General features: G+C 47.7%; 1 protein-coding gene across 1 annotated transcript in view; it reads right to left on the bottom strand.

Annotated features, from left to right (window-relative positions):
* The window catches only part of bop1 (BOP1 ribosomal biogenesis factor), a 176,806-nt gene that overhangs the window by 8,038 nt on the left and 146,740 nt on the right, over positions 1–22,028 (bottom strand). The window contains exons 5-12 of the mRNA XM_055665391.1: positions 20,177–20,294; positions 10,462–10,563; positions 9,282–9,494; positions 6,949–7,110; positions 5,134–5,214; positions 3,530–3,599; positions 926–1,058; positions 225–405 (exon numbers count right to left, since the gene is read on the bottom strand). Of these exons, the coding sequence (XP_055521366.1) occupies positions 225–405; positions 926–1,058; positions 3,530–3,599; positions 5,134–5,214; positions 6,949–7,110; positions 9,282–9,494; positions 10,462–10,563; positions 20,177–20,294 (1,060 nt within the window). The remainder of the gene's footprint in view (positions 1–224; positions 406–925; positions 1,059–3,529; positions 3,600–5,133; positions 5,215–6,948; positions 7,111–9,281; positions 9,495–10,461; positions 10,564–20,176; positions 20,295–22,028) is intronic.

Below are 22,028 nucleotides of genomic sequence, written 5' to 3'. Positions count from 1 at the left end.
TTCTATAAGATTCCCCCTCAATCTTCTAAATTCTAGCGAGTACAAGCCGAGTCTATCCAGTCTTTCTTCATATGAAAGTCCTGACATCCCAGGAATCAGTCTGGTGAACCTTCTCTGTACTCCCTGTACTATACTAGACTGTACTACAGAACAAATGAATGAAAGATATGCTAGGAAGTAGTTAGGATGATAGAGGAGAGAGGCCATAGCTGGCTGTGGGAGACCTTGTTGTGTGTGATGGTGAGACGGAAGCCTGTGTCGTAGGCCTCTCCCTCTGCAGCTGCCCACTCGGCCGGCTGAGGGGCCTCCTCCTCCGGCTTCTCAAAGGCGGCCATCAGCTGGTCCGTCGCACTGTACAGCAGCCGGTCACCCAGGCTGGGGTTGATGATAATCACCGACTGCTCACTGTAAAACAAACACAAACATGCCTGTTCAGCACACGCCCAATACACCACTCGACCCACTCGACACACTCGCCCATGCCGCGCAGTCCCACTCTGCACAGACAAACCTGTCTATAGCTCTTGGCTCATTATCTTTCACGTGCACATGGAGATACAGTGAAATGTTTGAAGTGAAATCAGATTGAGCGGATACAGCAGGGGAACGGTCCCACCGAGCCCGCGCCGACCAGCGATCCCTGCACACTTACACTAGCCTACACACACCGGGGACAATTTACAATCTTTACAGAAGCCAATACACCTACAAAACCTCTACGTCTTTGCCATGTGTGTGTGGGAGGAAACCAGGGCACCCGAAGAAAACCCCACGTGGTCACGGGGCGAACATGCAAACTCCGTACAGACAGCACCTGTAGTCAGGATTGAACCCGGTTCTCTGGCGCTGTGAGGCAGCAACTCTACCATGCCCCACAGTCATTACACAGAGTGTCCGAGCCCCAGGAACGCAGGTCTGTACTCACACAGCTAAAGCCACCAGACAGTGGGCAGGGTTCGGGTTCCACGCGATGCTCTTCACTGCCCCTTCCACCTCGATGGTCTTCACGCAGCGGGCCGTGGAGACCTCCCAGAAGCGAACGGTGTGGTCATCCGAGCCTGTGGGGGAGGGGGGGGGGGGGGGGGGAGGGGGGGGATGGTCAGTGGATTCAGGGAACCAGCCACTTGCTCGTGGGGGGAAGAGTCTGTGTGGGCTTCACCTGCTCAAAACTGAGGGAACATGGCACTGAATGAAGTCTCCACACTCTGGCTACTGAAATTCCTATTCTTCTCCATTTTGAAGTGACATCCTTTAATTCTGAGGCTGTGCCCTCTGGTCCTAGACTCTCCCACTAGGGGAAACATCTACTCTATCCAGGCCTTTCACTAACCGGTCGGTTTCAATGACATCGAGTGGTCTCACATCCTACCTGTGAGTTATCAAACCAGGCAGTGGCCTAACCAGCATTTAACTGTTCTTCACTCACTCACTAAAACATTTGTCTATTTCTTTCATGCATCTCTGCGCAAACACTCCAAGCCCCTAAATTAATGTGATAGGAGCAGAATCATGCCATTCGGCCCATCAAGTCTACTCCAGCATTCAATCATGGCTGATATATCTCTCCCTCCTAACCCCATTCTCCTGCCTTCTCCCCATAACCCCTGAAACCTGTACTAATCAAGAATCTATCTATCACTGCCTTAAAAATATCCACTGATGGCCTCCACAGCCTTCTGTGGTAAAGAATTCCACAGATTCACCACCCTCTGACTAAAGAAATTCTTTACAAAAGACTGACTAAAGAAAGAAGAAAGACTGGATAGACTCGGCTTGTACTCGCTAGAATTTAGAAGATTGAAGGGGGATCTTATAGAAACTCACAAAGTTCTTAAGGGGTTGGACAGGCTAGATGCAGGAAGATTGTTCCCGATGTTGGGGAAGTCCAGAACATGGGGTCACAGTTTAAGGATAAGGGAAAAATCTTTTAGGACCGAGATGAGAAAACCATTTTTCACACAGAGAGTTGTGAATCTGTGGAATTCTCTGCCACAGAGGGTAGTTGAGGCCAGTTCATTGGCTATATTTAAGAGGGAGTTAGATGTGGCCCTTGTGGCTAAAGGGATCAGGGGGTATGGAGAGAAGGCAGGGATGGGATACTGAGTTGGATGATCAGCCATGATCATATTGAGTGGCGGTGCAGGCTCGAAGGGCCGAATGGCCTACTCCTGCACCTATTTTCTATGTTTTTATGTTTCCTCATCTCCTTCCAAAAGGAATGTCATTTAATTCTGAGGCTATGGCCTCTAGTCCTAGACTCTCCCACTAGTGGAAACTACCTCACCACATCCACTCTATCCAGGCCTCTCGTTTGGCAGTAGGTTCGACTAAGTTAACTCAATCTGTCTACATATCGCTTACACATTAATAGGAGACATGGTGTCGAGTCATGCAGCACCGAAACAGGCCCTTCGGCCCAACTCACCCACAACGATGCCCCATCTAAGCAAGTCCCATTTGACTGTGTTTGGCCCAGATCCCTCCAAACCTCTCATATCCGTGCACCCAGCCAAGTGTCTTTTAAATGTTGTCATTGTCCCAGCCGCAACTACCTCCTCTGGCGGCTCGTTCCTTACACCCACCACCCACTGTGTGAAAAAGCTGCCCCTCAGGTTCTCATTAAATCTTGCCTTGAACGCTCCCTATTAAATCTTTCCCCTCTCACCTTGCATGCAATGTCCTCTGGTTCTTGATTCCCCAACCCTGGGAACAAGTCTGCGTGCATTCACCCTTTCTACCCCCCCCCCCCCACCCCTCGTGATGTTATGCACCTGGATTGGTTTTAATTACGAGACGGCTACTGAAATTGCAGGAATACCAAATTTCACATCACATCATCACATTTGCAAAAACTAAAACTTGAATGTTGAGTAAGTGCGATGGTTTGGAAACCTGAATTGAAAGCAGAGCGAGTGCAAAGTGCTTGCAGACGGGCAGGCTGAGTTGTAGACACACCAAGCACGGCCATCTGTGTGCGTTTAGGTGTGCTGTTTAAACCCAGTGCCCCCTCCACCCTCCACCCCTCTCTCTGCCAGAGCTGGTGGGTCGTGTCCACACCGCACGCTCCCCCTCAGTTACCTCACCCATAGGTGGGCACCGTGCCAGCTGGCAGGAGCCTGGTCGGGACGGGAGCGAGCCCACCGCTAATGGTGGGGGAGGGGGGGGGGATAACCGCACAAAATCCACTCAGCGGGGATTGAAAGCTGGAATGGAAAACGAGGTAATTGCTTGTTTTCACCGTGCACCGTGTGGCAGGGTCGAGGAGCGATCGAGCCGCTCCCGTCTCCGGTTACACAGACGCACACAACCTGTGCCCGGGTGGTGCGAATAACAAAGCAACATTACCTCAGTGCCTGGCTGAATGATTTCAGCGGCTACAGAGCTGCTGATCAGAGCAGCAGCAGCAGCAGCAGCAGAAATGTTACAGCTTCCCTTTCAGTGCCTCCGCCACCACCCACCCTCCCCGCAGCCGGTTGTTTTTAACAGCACTGACAAGGACAATGTGGGGAGGAAAGGAACGCGCTGCTACCTGATGCCAACCACTGGCCGCTGGGTGAGACGCTGATGCAACGCACCAGGTTGGTGTGCCCTGTGTAAACCTGCAACACAGAGGCAGAGGGTGAGCAGGAGCGGGCAGTACCACACTGGCATTGTGTACACCACCGACACAACAGAACAATGACATGCTGACACTACAGGCCCACAAACACAGTAACACACTGATCACAACATGTAGAAGAATCAGTCAACAGTACCGTCAAATAATCAATAAACGATCAGTTATGTGTGGGAAGGAACTGCAGATGCTGGTTCGCATCGAAAATAGACACAAAATGCTGGAGTAACGCAGCGGGATGGGCAGCATCTCTGGGGAAAAGGAGTGGGAGACCCTTCCTCAGACTGGGCTAGAAAGGGTCACAGCCCGAAATGTCACCCATTCCTTCTCTCCAGAGAGGCTGCTGCCTGTCCCGCTGAGCTACTCCAGCATTTTGTGTCGATCTTCAACACAATAAGTTAGTTTAGTTTAGACTTTGGAGATGTAGCACGGGAACAGGCCCTTCGGCCCATCAGGTCCACACTGACCAGCGATGCCCGCACATTAACACTAATTAATAACCATAATTGTTTTGACAAGAATGATGCGTGGATCAGGGGGTATTTAGCTGCAGGGACAGACTGCAGATTGGACTGTTTTCTCTGGAACGTTGGAGGTTGCGGGGAGACCTCGTAGAAGTATATACAATGAAGAGAGGCATAGACAGGGTAGAGAGTCAGAACCTTTTTCCCCGGGGCGGACATGTCCAATACTGGAGGGCACAGCTTTAAGTGAGAGAGGCAACGTTTTAAGGAGATGCGTGTGTCAAGTGGTTTTTTTTTTACCATACAGAGGGTGGTGGGTGTGTGAAACATGTTGCCAAGGTTGGTCGTTGAGGCTGGTACAACAGAGACTTTTACAGAGGCATATGGATATGCAGGAGATGGAGGGATATGATTACTTTCAGGTGGTCTTGGCAGCAGGTCTAGCATGGACATTGTGGGCTGAAGGGCCTGTCCTTGTGCTGTACTGATCCACGTTCTATCAGTGTGATGCTGGGTCACCATGTCTGTAGTGCAACCAAAGACACAGTCCAGAGAGGATCATAGCTGTTGAGGTTTCGTGCTGTGCAGTGTCCGTGCCTGATGGTAGGTGGGATGAAGGGGTTTTTGGACCCAGTTCACGGTTTTGGTGATATGCAACAGTACAGGATCAGGCCCTTCTGTCAACAGTATCCGTGCTAAACACGATGCCGTTAAACAAATCTCCTCCGCCTGCACGTGATCCATATCCCTCCATTCCCTGCACATCCATGCGCCTATCCCCCACTATTGTATCCCCTCCATCAATAACCCCCCCCCCCCACCCGACACCACGTTCCAGAGATTAGCTTAACTTGGCATCATGCTCAGCACAGACATTATGGGCCAAAGGGCCTGTTCCTGTGCTGGACCGTTCAGTGTTCTACGTCCAGTATATATTTCACTTCAGATTCCAGCATCTGCAGTCGCTTGTGTCTTCACCCTGTCGCCTCCTCTCCTGTCACGTGGACCCCCCCCCCCAATCAATCCCCCCCACCCCCGCCGTACAGCACTCACCAGCGCCTGAGTAGTGGGGAACGGCTGCAGATCCTTCGGCTTGGGAAGCTTTGGAATCAGATCTTCTGGATCCACGTTCACCTGAGGGGAAAAGCCACGGATATTATTCTTCTGCCTTACGAGGATGTCGCCAGGACTCGAGGGCGTGGGCTATAGGCACAGGTTGAGTAGGCTGGGTCTCTATTCCTTGGAGCGCAGGAGGATGAGGGGTGATCTTATAGAGGTGTAGAAAATCATGAGAGGAATAGATCGGGCAGAGTCTCTTGCCCAGAAAAGGTGAATCGGGAACCAGAGGACATAGGTTTAAGGTGAAGGGGAAAAGATTTAATAAGGAATTTGAGGGGTAACTTTTTCCCACAAAGGGTGGTGGGGGTATGGAACTGCCCTGGGAGCAGCAGGAAGCTGCCAGAGGAGGTAGTTGAAGCTGGGATGATCTCAATGTTTAAGAAACAGTTGGACAGGTACATGGATAGGACGGGTTTGGAGGGATATGGGCCTCTCGCGGGCAGGTGGGACTAATGTAGCTGGGACATTGTCGGCCGGTGTAGACACGTTGTGCCGAAGGGCCTGTTTCCACACTGTATCACTCTAAGACTCTATGCCTTGCACTGAGCAGGGGTCTCAGTGGAGTAATCCCGCAGGATGTGTCCAGTGCAGACTGTCCCACACCAGGTGCTCAGAGTAGAGGGAGCGCCGCACTGTCGAGAGGATGCCATTGGGACTGGGATGGACCAAGGCCTTGGCTGCCCGTCCATGGGTTGTGAAGGATCCCGATCCCGCGGCAAGGTGCGGCGCAGAGCGGAGCATTTTGCCAGTGCCTTGGTCAATTGTAGTTTAGTTTACAGCGCGGAAACAGCACCCTCGGCCCACTGAGCCCACACCGACCAGCGATCACCCCGCACACTAGCACTATGCTACACACACTAGGGACAATTTACAACTTTACCAAAGCCAATGAACCTACAAAACCTGCACGTCTTTGGAGTGTGGGAGGAAACCGGGGCACCCGGAGAAAACCCACGAGGTCACGGGGAGAACGTACAAACTCCATACAGACAGCACCCGTAGTCAGGATCAAACCCAGGTCTCTGGCGCTGTAAGGCAGCAACTCTACCGCTGCGCCACCGTGCCACCCTCAATGTTGAATGTTTGTCCACCAACACCAAAACCAGACTGAGCGGCCGTTTACCCAACAACCCTTGTGGGATCTTGGTGTTGGTGGTGTTGGCTTATCACTGACACGTGTGCCGATACACAGGGGAGAGCTGTGTTGGTGAGCTATCCACTCAGTTCGCACTGTACATTATTAGTGACATCAGGCATAGGAAAATATACCACAGTGCAGGACACAGTGTTACAGCGTTACAGATGCAGAGGGAAAAAAAGCGTAAGATCTGCTATGAGGTGGGTTGGAAGATTGGGACTACTTCCTAGCTTATGGGAGGACCATTGAGTAGTCTGATAACAGCGGGGAAGAAGCTGTTTCTGAAGCTGCATAAGTCGGCAGCTGTGTCTGCCCGCACAGAGGACTTAGTTTAGAGATTCATCACGGAAACAGGCCCTTCGGCCCACTGAGTCCACTCTGACCACCGATCACCCATTCACATTAGTTCTACATTATCCCACTAACGCATCCGTTCCCTACACACCAGGGGCAATTTACAAAGGGCCAATCCACCGGCACGTCTTTGGGATGTGGGAGGAAAACGGCTCTAGCAGCCGCGCCACCACTCAGAGCAGGTGGTAGCGACAGGGCTGCTGTTCAATGGGAGACAGTGTGCGTCAGCGTGCAGCGGCCAGCAAGGCTGAACCTACCCTCATCTTGCGTTGCCGCGGGCAGAGGTAGAGGTCCAGGCAGCGTTCAAAGCGCTCGTGGATGAAGCGTGAAAACGCCGGCACGGCGCGCAACGACCCAAACGTCTTGGGGAGGAAGTTGAGTTTCCGTTCCTCGGGCTCCTGCTGCTCCCAGGCCAGTCGCTGCAGAGAGAGAGAGAGAGAGGGAGTGAAGGACAGTCAGTGAGATGAAGACACACACACACACACACAATTCAATTGAATTAATCCACCAGGCTTAGCACGGGCATCCCCTCCAGTCAGCCTCGGCAAGAGGAACCAAGGAACAATTTGATTATAGAAACACGGAACTGCAGATGTTGGTTTACATATAAGGACACAAAGTGCTGGAGTAACTTAGCAGGTCAGGCAGCATCTGTGGAGAACATGGATAGGTGACGTTTCTGGGCAGGACCTTTCTTCAGACTGATTGTGTTAGGGGGGGGTGGAAGGGAAGAAAGCTGGAAGAGAGATGGGACAGGACAAAGGTTGGCGAGTTACAGGTGGATAGAGATGAGGGGGGTTTGGATCTGTGCAAGAGTAGCAAGAGTTCTTTACCCTCAGAGGCACATCTCAAAAGGGACCTTCAGAAGGACATATCTAAGTCATCAGTTTCAGTTTAGTTTATTGTCACGTATACCGAGGTACCGTGAAAACCTATTGTTGCGTGCTATCCAGTCAGCGGAAAGACAATACATGATTACAATCGAGCCATTCACAGTGTAGAGATATATGATAAGGGAATAACGTTTAGTGCAAGGTAAAGCCAGCAAAGTGATCAAGGATAGTCCGAAGGTATAAGCTGGAGTAACTCAGCGGGTCAGGCAGCATCTCTGGAGAAAGGGAATAGGCGACGTTTCGGGTCGAGACCCTTCTTCAGACTGAGAGTCAGGGGAAAGGGAAACGAGAGATATAGATGATGATGTAGAGAGATACAGAACAAATGAATGAAAGACAAGCAAAAAAGTAACAATGATAAAGGAAACTGGCCATTGTTGGCTGTGTGCTTGGTGAAAACGAGTTACAGGGGAAGATGGGAACATGAGAATGAGATCTCGGGGATAGATTGGATCTGTGAATACACAAGAGTAGCAAGAGTTCTTTAAACAATTCAAAGGCACATAGACTCAAAAGGGACCTTGAAGAAATTTTATCCAAAGTCTCTCCCAGATGCGATAAAGGTTTATTTCAAAACGCTAATATAACACATTCATTTGTAGGATGTACAAAGTTGAAAAATTTTGGAGTGATATATTTGATATATTTCAAAGTCAAGCAAGAATAGAACCCAAAACAGAATGATATTATAATCGAGATACCATTCACAAAATGTTTTTAGAGATATATGTTATAATTGGAAGAAATTGTTTAAATTTTGGCAAGGTAAACCACCAGCAAATGTGATCAAGGATAGTGGACATAGAAGCCTTGAAGAAATGGAGTAATAGATAAATCATTCTTAAGGTCAGTTGGCAGCATCATCGACGGAGAAAGCGGACCGTAGGATTGCTGAGTTTGACGTGGATAGATCTACCTTCTTCAGATTTGAAAAAAGTCTTTTAAGGGGAAACTATTTCTACTTTCCACTTTCTCTCTTCCTTTTTTATTTTTTATATACGCACTTCACGTTTTTCTACTCTCTACCATCTATTTTTCCACTTTTTCCTCTTTCTATTGTTTTCTTTTTCTTGTCTTGCTTACTTCCTTCTCATAACATAAAATTAGAGGTTGTACATAGAATGGATTACGGTATGACATAGTTGGCACCTAAAATTAGGTTCCACTTGTTTTGTGCTGTATTAACTTCTAATAAAATAAAAAAATAAAAAAAACCAAAAAAAAACAAAACAAAAAAAAAAGAAAACGAGTTACAGACAATGAGACTCAACAAGACGACTTTGAAGCTAGTACGACTTGGGTGGGGGAGGGATGGAGAGAGAGGGGATGCAAGGGTTACTTGAAGCTAGAGAAATCCGAGGGTCACAAAAGAGGTGGATAGTAGTTCAGCACTGCTCTCTAGCTGTGCTAGGATGATCTAGTTGCCTGATAACAGCTGGGAAGAAACTGTCTCTGAATCTAGAGGTGTGTGTTTTCACACTTCATGGCCGCATGCATGACCACGTTGACTAAACCCTGACTCTCAGTCTGAAGAAGGGTGTCGAACCGATAAAGTCACCCACTCCTTCACTCCAGAGATGCTGCCTGTCCCGCTGTGTTACTCCGGCATTTTGTGTCGACTTTCTCTGCACTCTCTCCAGCTTAATGGCATCTTTCCGACAGCAGGGCCGACCAGAACAGAAGACATTACTCCTCACCTCTTCGTCCGTTAGCAAGTATTCGGGCGGGGGGTTGTAAGACTCTTCGTGCCCGGGGAGCTTGAGCTTTGGTGCGGGAACGTGCATCTTATGGCGGCCCAGGATTGCATTGGGATCCTCTTTGGCCCACAGGTCGTAGTACTGTGGTGTGTCGTCCCGTGGCTTGCGAGGCTTGATCCAGCCCATCTTGATCGCATGCACCAGCTTCGAAACCTACAACCGGGCACAAATACCGGGATTGAGAAGGATGAGAGGCCACCTTATAGGATTCTTACGGGATTGGACAGGTTAGATGCAGGAAACATGTTCCCCATGTTGGGGGAGAGTCTAGAACCAGGGGTCACAGTTTATGAATAAGGGCTAGACCATTTAGGACTGAGATGAGGAAAAACAATTTTGACCCAGAGAGTTGTGAATCTGCGGAATTCTCTGCCACAGAAAGCTGTGGAGGCCAATTCACTGGATGTTTTCAAGAGAGTTAGATTTAGCTCTTAGGGCTAACGGATTCAAAGGATATGGGGAGAAAGCAGGAAGGAGGTACTGATTTTGGATGATCAGCCATGATCATATTGAATGGCGGTGCTGGCTCGAAGGGCCGAATGGCCTACTCCTGCATCTATTTTCTATGAATGTTAAGACTGCATAGACCACGAGGATGACAACCCATGAAGAGCTGCCAGCATGAAGACCTCTCCAGGAAGGTCCATGCGTCTGTAGAAGAGGCATGGTTCCGGGAGCCTGGACCAATGCTACCTCCAAATCCCCTCGAACTCCGAGTAGGCTGATCGAGGACCAGAGGACATCAGTTCAAGGTGACGGGGAAAAGATTTAATAGGAATCTGAGGGGTAACTTTTTCCAGACAAAGGGTGGTGGGTGCATGGAACAAGCTGCCAGAGGAGATAGTTGAGGCTGGGACTATCCCAACATTTAAGGAACTGTTAGACAGGTACATGGGTGGGACAGGTTTGGAGGTATATGGACCAAACGCTGGCAGGTGGGACTAGTGTAGCTGGGACATGTTGGTGTGGGGCAAGTTGGGCCGAAGGGCCTGTTTCCACACTATATCACTCTATGACTGGGACACAGGGGATGGGGAGGAAAAGAAGGGGAGGAATCATTTAAAAGTTGCTGCTCGAATCTGTTTGGGGTAAAAACAAAATAGCAGTTGCCAGATCTTACCTTCTCCTTCTCGATGAGCGATGGGATGAAGCTGCGTTTGTGAGCTGGGTGATTGGTCACCGGGTGGATCATTGTCTCGTGGGTAAAGAAGTCAATGGAAGACTAAACAAGGAGGAGATGGCAGGAGTTCAAAAACGGTTCAAACATTTTACAGCACACTACCTTCTACATGGAGAACTATACTCTACGCCCACAAACAGTTCTTCATTTCCCACCAAGAACTGATCAACACGCACTGAGAATGGCTGCAAATCAGATTTAATCAGCAAAGGAAGTGGGCTGCGAGAAATATCTGGGATGAGGTAGGGAGGGTGGGATTAGATTAAGCAGGAATTCAATAAAAGGTGCAGGAAGGAACTGCAGATGCTGGTTTACACCGAAAATAGACAAAAGTGCTGGAGTAACTCAGCGGGACAGGCGGCATCTCCGGAGAGAAGGAATGGGCGACGTTTCGGGTCGAGACCCTTCTTCCAAAGTTGGATGATCAGCCATGATCATATTGAATGGCGGTGCAGGCTCGAAGGGCCGAATGGCCTACTCCTGCACCTAATTTCTATGTTTCTATGTTTCAGACTAAGAGTCATGGACTCTCAATCCGAAGAAGGGTCTCGTGCCGAAACGTCACCCATTTTCCTCATCTCAATAAAATAAAAGGATTGTCGACATGTGGAATGAGCTGCCAGAGAAAGCTATAGGAGGGGATACAATTATGGCTTTCAATAGACATATATGGATAGGAAGGGTCCCAGAGGAGACACAAGGAACTGGAATCTGGAGCAAAACACATGGTGCTGAAGGGATCTCAGTGGGTCAGGCAGCATCTGTGGAGGGAATGGACACATGATGTTTCAGGTCAGGACCATTCTTCAGACCTCGTGTTTGGACCGGACCTTTCTTTAGACAGTCCTTGGGACTTAGAAGGGGTATGTGCCAAATGGGACAAGCCCAGACTGCCAAATTTATTGGAGTGAACAAGATGGGCCGAAGGGCCTGTATCCATGCTGTACTTTCACCTCTAGACTGCAGCTCAAATCCACACCAAATCTAATCTCTCTCACACTTGTGTGAGTGTTGTGTGCAGTTTTGGTATAGAAAGGAGGCCTTTAAGCTAGAATGAGTGCATGGAAGATTTGAGGACACTGCCAGGAGAGGTAGGGCAAGCTAGGATTACATTAGTGGAGCCCAGGAGGCTGAGAGGTGATCTCATAGAGGTGTATAAAATAACCAGGGCCATTGGTAGGGTGAATGTACGCAATCTTTTCCCCAGTGTAGAGGAATCAAGAATCAGGAATTTCAGGTGACAGAGGAGAGATTTAATCGGAAACTGAGGGGTAACCTTTTTATTCAGATGGTATACGGAACGAGCTGCCAGAGGAAGTAGTTGAGGCAGGTAATGTAAAAACATTTAAAAGACATTTGGACAAGTACATGGATGGGAAAGGTTTAGAGGGATATGGGACAAACAGTTAACGGGACAGTCGTAGATGAGGCATCCTGGTCGGCATAATAGGACCAGCAGATGCAGCATTTTGGGTGGCATGGATGCATTGGGCCGAAGGGCCTGTTTGTGTGCGGTATTGACAGATGGATCTCTTGCTGGCTGCAAGGCTCTGCAACAATTCTAACCTGGTTCGTTGTAAGTATGTTTATTGGCCAAGTATTCACATACAAGGAATTTGCCTTGGTGCTCCGCCCACAAGTAACAACATGACATACAGTGACAGTTATGAATGACTCAGAAAACACTAAACATTAATAATAATAAAACATTAATGCCACAATCTTATAATAAAGGGGAGGTCATTTAGGACTGAGGTGAGAAAAAACGTTTTCACCCAGAGAGTTGTGAATTTATGGAATTCCCTGCCACAGAGGGCAGTGGAGGCCAAATCACTGGATGGATTTAAGAGAGAGTTAGATAGAGCTCTAGGGGCTAGTGGAGTCAAGGGATATGGGGAAAAGGCAGGCACGGGTTATTGATAGGGGACGATCAGCCATGATCACAATGAATCTGGTTCCTGCACCTATTTTCTATGTTTCTATAAAGCACCATTGATCAAGCATGCGAACCAACAAAATACCAGATCAAAGGAAGGCTGTTGAGTAGAGCAACTACTCGTGGATAAAAACTGTTTTTATATCTAATGTGGGCCAAAGATAGACATAAAATGCTGCAGTAACTCAGCGGGACAAGCAGCATCTCTGGAGAAAAGGAATGGGCGATGTTTCGGGTCGAGACCCTTCTCCTTTGTGGGCCTCGAAGCTTCCCAAGTGGATTAGATGAGGTTCTCCACTTCACTCGACAGTAAGGCTGGGGGAAAGCGTGAGGTAGGACCGTCCAACAAACACAGTTGGGGAATATTCTTCACCAGGACTCACACACAAAACTGCAGGGGGGGGGGGAGGGAGAGTTGAAGAAACATCCACTGCCAGCACTGACATCCTTCACTCTAATAAGCGCTGGGGGAAAAATTCCTTTCAAAGGTCGCCTGCCTCAAGACATTTCGTCTGTCCCCGAGGGCTGATGGTGAGACAGATTTCACCATCTCCTGGCCAACCTGAGTGTTTTTGAAAGAGCAGACCGCATTCATGGCGATGAAGTATGTTCTGAGGAATTCAGTGTAAATTCTTTGGATGCAAATTTTGAACATCAGCCCAAGTTAAGAGACTATTAAAAACAAAAAAGTTGGAGTAACTCTTTAAGTTCAGAACTTCTGTAGGCTCAAAAATGTACGCAACAGGAGGAACCAGGGCCCTGTTGGTTGGCAGCTTTGAAGGGTACTGCATATTCAATAATACTTTTAACCTGGTGAAATCTGTCTGCGCTACAAGTCCCAGACTCCCACCTCCACTAACGTTCCTCCTCCACTCTAATCCATCCCTAATCATTCAGTTTGATTGATCCGTAGCTATGGACCGCTCTGAAGCAAAGCAATCCCTACCCTTCCCATGCCAACTCATCTGGGCCGTCAAACATTTATCGACTTGACTTGGGAATACAAGAGGCTGATTGGAGATTTATGAATCTCAGTCTCTCTGATCTTTTTCTCAGTTAAAATACTCAGATCCTGGCCACAACTTTGTAGATCTCCACTGAAGCTTTTAAGTGGTGTCAGATCTTAGCTGTGCCAAACCAGCCAGTAAACAGTGCCCTCCATAATGTCTGGGACTAAGACCCATCATTTATTTATTTGCTTCTGTACTCCACAATTTGCGATTTGTAATAGAAAAAAAATCACATGTGGTTAAAGTGAACATTGTCAGAGCTTAATAACGGCCATTTATATACATTTTGGTTTCACCATGTAGAAATTACAGCTGTGTTTATACATAGTCCCCCCATTTCAGGGCACCATAATGTTTGGGACACATGGCTTCACAGGCGTTTGTAATTGCTCAGGTGTGTTTAAATGCCTCCTTAATGCAGGTATCTTAAGAGAGCTCTCAGCACCTAGTCTTTCCTCCAGTTTTTCTATCACCTTTGGAAACTTTTATTGCTGTTTATCAAGATGAGGACCAAAGTTGTGCCAATGAAAGTCAAAGAAGCTATTATGAGACTGAGAAACAAGAATAAAAATGTTAGAGACATCAGCTAAACCTTAGGCTTACCAAATCAACTGTTTGGAACATCATTAAGAAGAAAGAGAGCACTGTTGAGCTTACTAATCGCAAAGGGATTGGCAGGCCAAGGAAGATCTCCACAGCTGATGACAGAAGAATTCTCTCTATAATAATGAAAAATCCCCAAACACCTGTCCGACAGATCAGAAACACTCTTCAGGAGTCAGGTGTAGATTTGTCAATGACCACTGTCCGCAGAAGACTTCATGAACAGAAATATAGAGGCTACACTGCAAGATGCAAAACACTGGTTAGCTGCAATAAAAGGGATGGCCAGGTTACAGTTTGCCAAGAAGTACTTAAAAGAACAACCACAGTTCTGGAAAAAGATCTTGTGGACAGATGAGACTAAGATTAACATATCAGAGTGATGGCAAGAGCAAAGTATGGAGGAGAGAAGGAACTGCCCAAGATCCAAAGCATACCACCTCATCTGTGAAACACGGTGGTGGGGGTGTTATGGCCTGGGCATGTATGGCTGCTGAAGGTACTGGCTCACTTATCTTCATTGATGATACAACTGCTGATGGTAGTAGCATAATGAATTCTGAAGTGTATAGACACATCCTATCTGCTCAAGTTCAAACAAATGCCTCAAAACTCATTAGTCGGGGGTTCATTCTACAGCAAGACAATGATCCCAAACATACTGCTAAAGCAACAAAGGTGTTTTAAAAAGCTAAAAAATGGTCAATTCTTGAGTGGCCAAGTCAATCACCCAATCTGAACCCAATTGAGCATGCCTTTTATATGCTGAAGAGAAAACTGAAGGGGACTAGCCCCCAAAACAAGCATAAGCTAAAGATGGCTGCAATACAGGCCTAGCAGAGCATCACCAGAGAAGACACCCAGCAACTGGTGATGTCCATGACTTCAAGCAGTCATTGCATGCAAAGGATATGCAACAAAGTACTAAACATGACTACTTTCATTTACATGACACTGCTGTGTCCCAAACATTATGGTGCCCTGAAATGGGGGGGGGACTATGTATAAACACTGCTGTAATTTCTACATGGTGAAACCAAAATGTATAAAAATGGTCTTTAATAAAATCTGACAATGTGCACTATAACCCCATGTGATTTTTTCTATTACAAATCAAAAAGTGTGGAGTATAGAGGCAAATAAATAAACGATGGGTCTTTGTCCCAAACATTATGGAGGGCACTGTATGTCATCTGCTTTTTGACTCCCCTACTCTGGGCGAAAGACTGTGTGCATTTAGATGTTAGAATTTTGAGCAACAAACAGTGCTGGAGGAACTCTGCTGGTCAGACAGTGTCTGTGGAGGGAGAGGACAGTCTGAAGAACAGCCGCAACCCGAAACATCATCTGTCCATTCCTTCCACAGAGGCTGCCTGACCCGCTGAGTTCCTCCAGCACTTTGTGTTTTGGATCGGGGAACATCAGGAGCAGCATCAGAAGGAAAGCCTCTGCCTGCTGACCCGAGAAGAAGGAAGCTTGCTCGTGTTGCCAAAGCTCGGGCCTTGCGGTTATAAGATGCAGCATCTGGTCGGGACACTGATACAAGCACAGCTCTCCAACAGCCTCTAGTGACGGACATCTGAACTGCAGCAGGTTAGCACGAGAAGACAGGAGTAACTCAGCGGGTCAGGCAGCATCTCTGGAGAGAAGGAACGGGTGATGTTTATGGGTCGAGACCCTTCTTCAGACTGAGAGTCAGGGGAGGGGAGAGAGAGCGAGACCTAGGGATATGGAAGGCTAAGCTGTGAAAATGACAGATCAAAAGGGGGCGATGATCAAGGATGGTTCATTGTTAGCTCAGGGGAAGGTGACAACGAGGCATCCAATCAGTCAAATTTAATCAAAAGTCCAATGAAACTAATCGGAGAACTAGGGTGGGGGAGGGACGGAGAGAGAGGGAAAGCAAGGGATACTTGAATTGGAGAAGTCAATGTTCATACTGCTGGGGTGTAAGCTGCCCAAGTGAAATATGAGGTGCTGTTCTTCCAATTTGTGTTGGGCCTCACTCTGACAATGGAGGAGACCCAGGGAAGAAAGTCAGTGTGGGAATGGGAGGGGGTGTTAAACTGTTTGGCACCCGGGAGATCAGGTAGGTTGAAGCGGACTGGGCGGAGGAGTTCAGTGAAACGATGGCCGAGCCTGCACTTGGTCTCGCCGATGTACAGGAGTCCACACCTGGAACAGTGGATACAGTAGATGAGTTAGGAAGAGTGGACGAGTAGCTGGGCACTAGCTCCACTGTACTCACTCACCCAGCCCGCATCAGGCGTCTAGTCATTCAGCACGGAAACAGGCCCTTCCGCCCAACTTGTCTATGCTGACCAAGATGCCCCATCAACCCGAGTCCCACCTGGCCACGTTTGACTCGTATCCCTCTAAACCTTTCCTATCCAAATGCCTTATAAATGTTGTTAGAATACCTGCCTCAACTACCACCTCTCGTTCCATATACCCGTCACACATTGTGAAAAACGCGATGAAATGAGGCAATAGGTGCAGGAGTAGGCCATTCAGCCCTTTGAGCTAGCACCGCCATTCACTGTGTTCATGGCTGATCATCCACAATCAGTGCCCCGTTCCTGCCTTCTCCCCATATCCCCTAACTCCGCTATCTTTAAGAGCCCTATCTAGCTCTCTCTTGAAAGTATCCAGAGAACCGACCTCCACCGCCCTCTGAGGCAGAGAATTCCACACTCACCACTCTCTGTGAGAAAAAGTGTTTCCTCGTCTCCATTCAAAATGACTTACCCCTTATTCTTAAACTGTGGCCCCTGGTTCTGGACTCCCCCAACATCGGGAACATATTTCCTGCCTCTAGCGTGTCCAATCCCTTAATAATTTTATGTTTCAATAAGATCCTCTCTCATCCTTCTAAACTCCAGAGTGTACAAGCCCAGCCGCTCCATTCTTTCAGCATATGACAATCCCGCCATCCCGGGAATTAACCTTGTAAACCTACGCTGCACTCCCTCAATAGCAAGAATGTCCTTCTTCAAATTAGGGGACCAAAACTGCACACAATACTCCAGGTGTGGTCTCACTAGTGCCCTGTACAACTGCAGAAGGACCTCTTTGCTCCTATATTTGATTCCTCTTGTTATAAAGGCCAACATGCCATTGGTGTGTAAAATGAGCATAACTGACCTGAGAGAAGGATTCAAAGTTGGTAGATGTTCTGAAAATGATAAACTGAGAAAATTATTTCCACAAGCCCACGGAAAGGTGCTTGAAAGGGAATAAAATCTCCAACGCTCTAATGGATCCACAGAGTGGATTCCTTTCTTTGTTGTGAATGTTCTAGTTGTAGTAATGGAGGGAGCCCTCCTCCTTATCTAGCCAATTCTATCTAACAGGCTGGTCAATGGGACGGGCACGACTCCTCTTGTACGTCGTCCCGTCCCTCAAAATGTGTTGCTCTCCTTCAAACACCACTTTCATCAAAGTTACAGAAGAAACAGCCCCTTCCCACACCATGTCATCAAAGATTCCTACAGAAGAGAGAACATGGTTCAGATGGAGAGGAAGGCCCCCTCCATGCAGGCCGACTGGTTGAAGGTTGAAGAATCACCCAACCCGGAGTCACAGAGTTAGTTGACACAGTCGCTTTGGCCCAACTTGTTCACTCTGGGCTTGTCCCAATGGTCCAGCTCCTTCAAAACCTTTCCTATCTGTCAAAATATCTTTTATAGATAATTCACGGCGCTGTCTCCCGGCATTCAATCATCGTCCCCTTTGCCTTTGCTTGGCCCATATCCATCCCAAGCCGTTCATATCCATAATCCTGCCCAAATGTCTTCTAAAAGTCAGAATTGAATTTCCAGATAGAGGCGACTCTCCTGAGTGGAGAAACTTGCCCCCAAGTCCCTCTTAAATCTCTTCCCTCTCACCTTAAGCCTATGCATGCCCACTTTTAGAATCCTCTACCTCGGGAAAAAGACCGTGAGTGTTCACGTTATCCATGCCCCTCGTGATCTTGTGCACCGCAGTATGGTTCCTCCCCGCCCTCACTCAGCCTGTTACTGTACAAACGTCCCTGCTACTCCAACCTACCCCTCTAACTCGAGTCAGCAGGCCCAGGTAGCCTAATCCGTCTTCTAGGAGCAGGTCTGCAGGACAGAGCCCTAACGTCCAAGTTTTCAACACGCAACAGCTTAAACGCCACGAGTTGCATTTCTTCAGACCTCTCACCAGCCTCTGGGTGAAACAGTGTTTCGTCGTCTCCCTTCTCATCCTTCCACCAATTGCTTTAAATGTACCTTCCTGTTTCCGGATGTCTCTGAGGGAACCAAGTCCTTCCCATTTACTGTCTGGGCCCCTCGGTTTTATACACCTCAATTAAGTCTCCCCTCGGTCTCCTCTGTTCCAAAGAAAACAACCCGAGCTTATCCCATCTTAGCTCGTCTATAATTTTCCAGTGCTGGCAATATCCTTCTAAATCTCCTCTGCACCCTCTCCAGTACATTCACATTCCTGCTGAAATAAGGTGAGGGAGAACTGTGCACATATTTGTTCTCTATCCACCTCCAGCATCACCTCTCTCGTGCTCTGCCTCAATTAATACAAGGGAAGCGTCCTAAATGCTTTATTTAACCCACTCACTGACCAGTCCTGCCTTTTAACTTTGAAAAACTCCTTTGTTTTTTTAGCAGTATGTTTGGGATCATTGTCTTGCTGTAGTATGAACCACCAGCCAATGAGTTTTGAAGCATTTGTTTGAACTTGAGCAGATCTGTCTGTACACTTCAGAATTCATTATGCTACTACCATCAGCAGTTGTATCATCAATGAAGATAAGTGAGCCAGTACCTTCAGCAGCCATACATGCCCAGGCCATAACACCCCCACCACCGTGTTTCACAGATGAGGTGGTATGCTTTGGATCTTGGGCAGTTCCTTCTCTCCTCCATACTTTGCTCTTGCCATCACTCTGATATAAGTTAATCTTAGTCTCATCTGTCCACAAGACCTTTTTCCAGAACTGTGGTTGCTCTTGTAAGAACTTCTTGGCAAACTGTAACCTGGCCATCCTATTTTTGTGGCTAACCAGTGGTTTGCATCTTGCAGTGTAGCCTCTGTATTTCTGTTCGTGAAGTCTTCTGCGGACAGTGGTCATTGACAAATCCACACCTGACTCCTGAAGAGTGTTTCTGATCTGTCGGACAGCTGTTTGGGGATTTTTCTTTATTATAGAGAGAATTCTTCTGTCATCAGCTGTGGAGATCTTCCTTGGCCTGCCAGTCCCTTTGCGATTAGTAAGTTCACCAGTGCTCTCTTTCTTCTTAATGATGTTCCAAACAGTTGATTTTGGTAAGCCTAAGGTTTAGCTGATGTCTCTAACAGTTTTATTCTTGTTTCTCAGTCTCATAATGGCTTCTTTGACTTTCATTGGCACAACTTTGGTCATCATGTTGATAAACAGCAATAAAAGTTTCCAAAGGTGATGAAAAGACTGGAGGAAAGACTAGGTGTTGAGAGCTCTCTTATACCTGCATTAAGGAGGCATTTAAACACACCTGAGCAATTACAAACGCCTGTGAAGCCATGTGTCCCAAACATTATGGTGCCCTGAAATGGGGTGACTGTATAAACACAGCTGTAATTTTTACATGGTGAAACCAAAATGTATAAAAATGGCCGTTATTAAAATATGACAATGTGCACTTTAACCACATGTGATTTGTTTCTATTACAAATTTCAAATTGTGGAGTAGAGAGGCAAATAAATAAATGATGGGTCTTTATCCCAAACATTATGGAGGGCACTGTTTGAACTCCATGTAGACAGCACCTGTAGTCAGGATGGAACGCAGGTCTCTGGCGCTGTAAGTGCGTTAAGGCAGCAACTCTACCGCTGCACCACCGTGCCGCCCATTTAGCTCCAATTTCCCGTGCCTTTTGGTCCTCAACAAATTCCTGATCCAAATGCAACGATCGAATCACAAAGACCCACTCCCGCACTGTTCTTTAGGAGACCCAAAGCTATTGAGCAAGACGGCACAAGGTTCGCACCCAATTACCCCATCACTGTCCTGACCAGGCAGAGACTGGAATCTCCACAATCAGCTCACTTCATTCGCAACAAGATTCAGGAAAATACGATTCTCACCTGATAGGGATCAAACTTGGCGTCTCCAAACTGTCCCTTCTGTAGCCTGTGGACAAGATCTATCTGGTCATCTGTGAGTCGGATGTCAGTGCCGGTCATCTTATCTGGGACGGTACGCCTGTGGACAGGGAGAAAGCAATGAGGATGGGATTATGCAAGATTAGATCCTTTAATAATCTTCAGCACAGGAAAAGACAGTGCCAGGCAGCAGCTTTGAGACAGACATGACGTTTCACCACACATTTCCACAGATAGCTTCATCATACTTAATAAGTTAAAATCTATTGACTGAATTTATACTAAAACGCTGCCTCGGCAATTTTTGTGCATAATCAAGGACGAGTCGCACCCTGGCCAAGACTCTCCTCCCCTCTCATCCTCAGTTATGCAAGTGTGGTGCAATCACCTCCTTTGAGGGACAGGATCCCAGCTGCTATCAGGCACCTTCAGGGTGTGGAGTGGGAGAGCAGCGTTGGTCACTTATTGGACCCAGTTGGTTGACCCTCGGCCTCTGCCATCTTGATTGGACTTTTAGTTGCTACCTTGCCACTAAACCACTGATTCCCTTACATTATCTGATCATTGTTGTGGCTCGTCTGTTTTTGTCCGCTTTCTGCTGCCTTTACCACGCAACAAAAGCCACAGCACTGCACAGAGCACACGTGACAATAAACTGAATGGTAACTAACTGCGCAGTAGGAGCTGCAGATGTTGTCTATCCATTTCCCCCCACAGATCCTGCTTGATCCTCTGAGTTGCTCCAGCACTTTGTGCTTTGCTCAAGGGTGGGACGGGATTGGCAGCAGGTCAGGACCCCATGTTCCAAGGCTGAGAGAGAATGCAATCTGCAGTCCGCAAGATGGGGAGAAACACAAGCATTTCAGCAGTGTGAGCTCTTCTTCAGGAACTGCAGATGCTGGAGTAACGCACCGAGGCAGCATCTCCCCAAAATGGTTAGGTTAGCGGGTCAGGCAGCCTCTCTTCAGAAACTCAAGAAGATCAGTCGCATGAAACCAACTCCCTTCCATTGACTAATTATTTATACAGTTTTCACCCTAACCTCAGCAAGGACATTCAGCAGGCACAATCAAGGTTTACCAGGTAATTCCACCCTGGCCACTTCCTCTGCTCCCCTCTCCCATCACATCTGGAGTTTAGAAGGATGTGAGGAATCTCATTGAAACATCTCCAGATTCAGGGACAGTTTTCCCCAGCTGTTATCAGGAAACATGTTCCCAATGTTGGGGGAGTCCCAGAACCAGGGGCCACAGTTTAAGAATAAGGGGGTAACCATTTAGAACGGAGACGAGGAAAGATCGCTGAACTACTCTCTACCTCTTTGTGATCCCTCTCAATATGGTGACGGTGCATTTGGGCTTTACAGGAGCATATCACTGTGCTGTCCCTTATCATGTAGAACCAGGCACATTATGAAATGCACTCTTAAGTGATTCAATACTTGTCTTTCTGCTGACGAACTGTTAGCACGCAAAAAAAGCTTTTCATTTGCACCTCGAGCCAGCGTGACAATCAACTATATCTAACTAACGTCGCATCACGAGTGCCCTGTTTTCTATCCTTCCCCCCCAGATCCTGCTTGATTCCTTTATCTGAGTTGCTCCAGCACTTTGTGCTTTGCTCAAGGGTGGGGCGGGATTGGCAGCAGTGACAGGACCCGCATGTACAAGGTGAGAGAGTTTTGCTTCATCTCAGTCACAAATGGCAACACTCTCATTCAGAGTGTGGAGGAAGGATCTGCAGATGCTTGTTTACACCGAAATAGACCTGAAATGTACCAATGGAGTTCGATAGGCTGAAGCAGCATCTCTGGAGAAAAGTCATAGGAATCAGT

Source organism: Leucoraja erinacea, chromosome 2 (genome assembly GCF_028641065.1).
Source record: "Leucoraja erinacea ecotype New England chromosome 2, Leri_hhj_1, whole genome shotgun sequence".
Taxonomy (NCBI): domain Eukaryota; kingdom Metazoa; phylum Chordata; class Chondrichthyes; order Rajiformes; family Rajidae; genus Leucoraja; species Leucoraja erinaceus.
The sequence above is the reverse complement of the archived record's forward strand: the minus strand, read 5'-3'. Positions and strand labels throughout refer to the sequence as shown.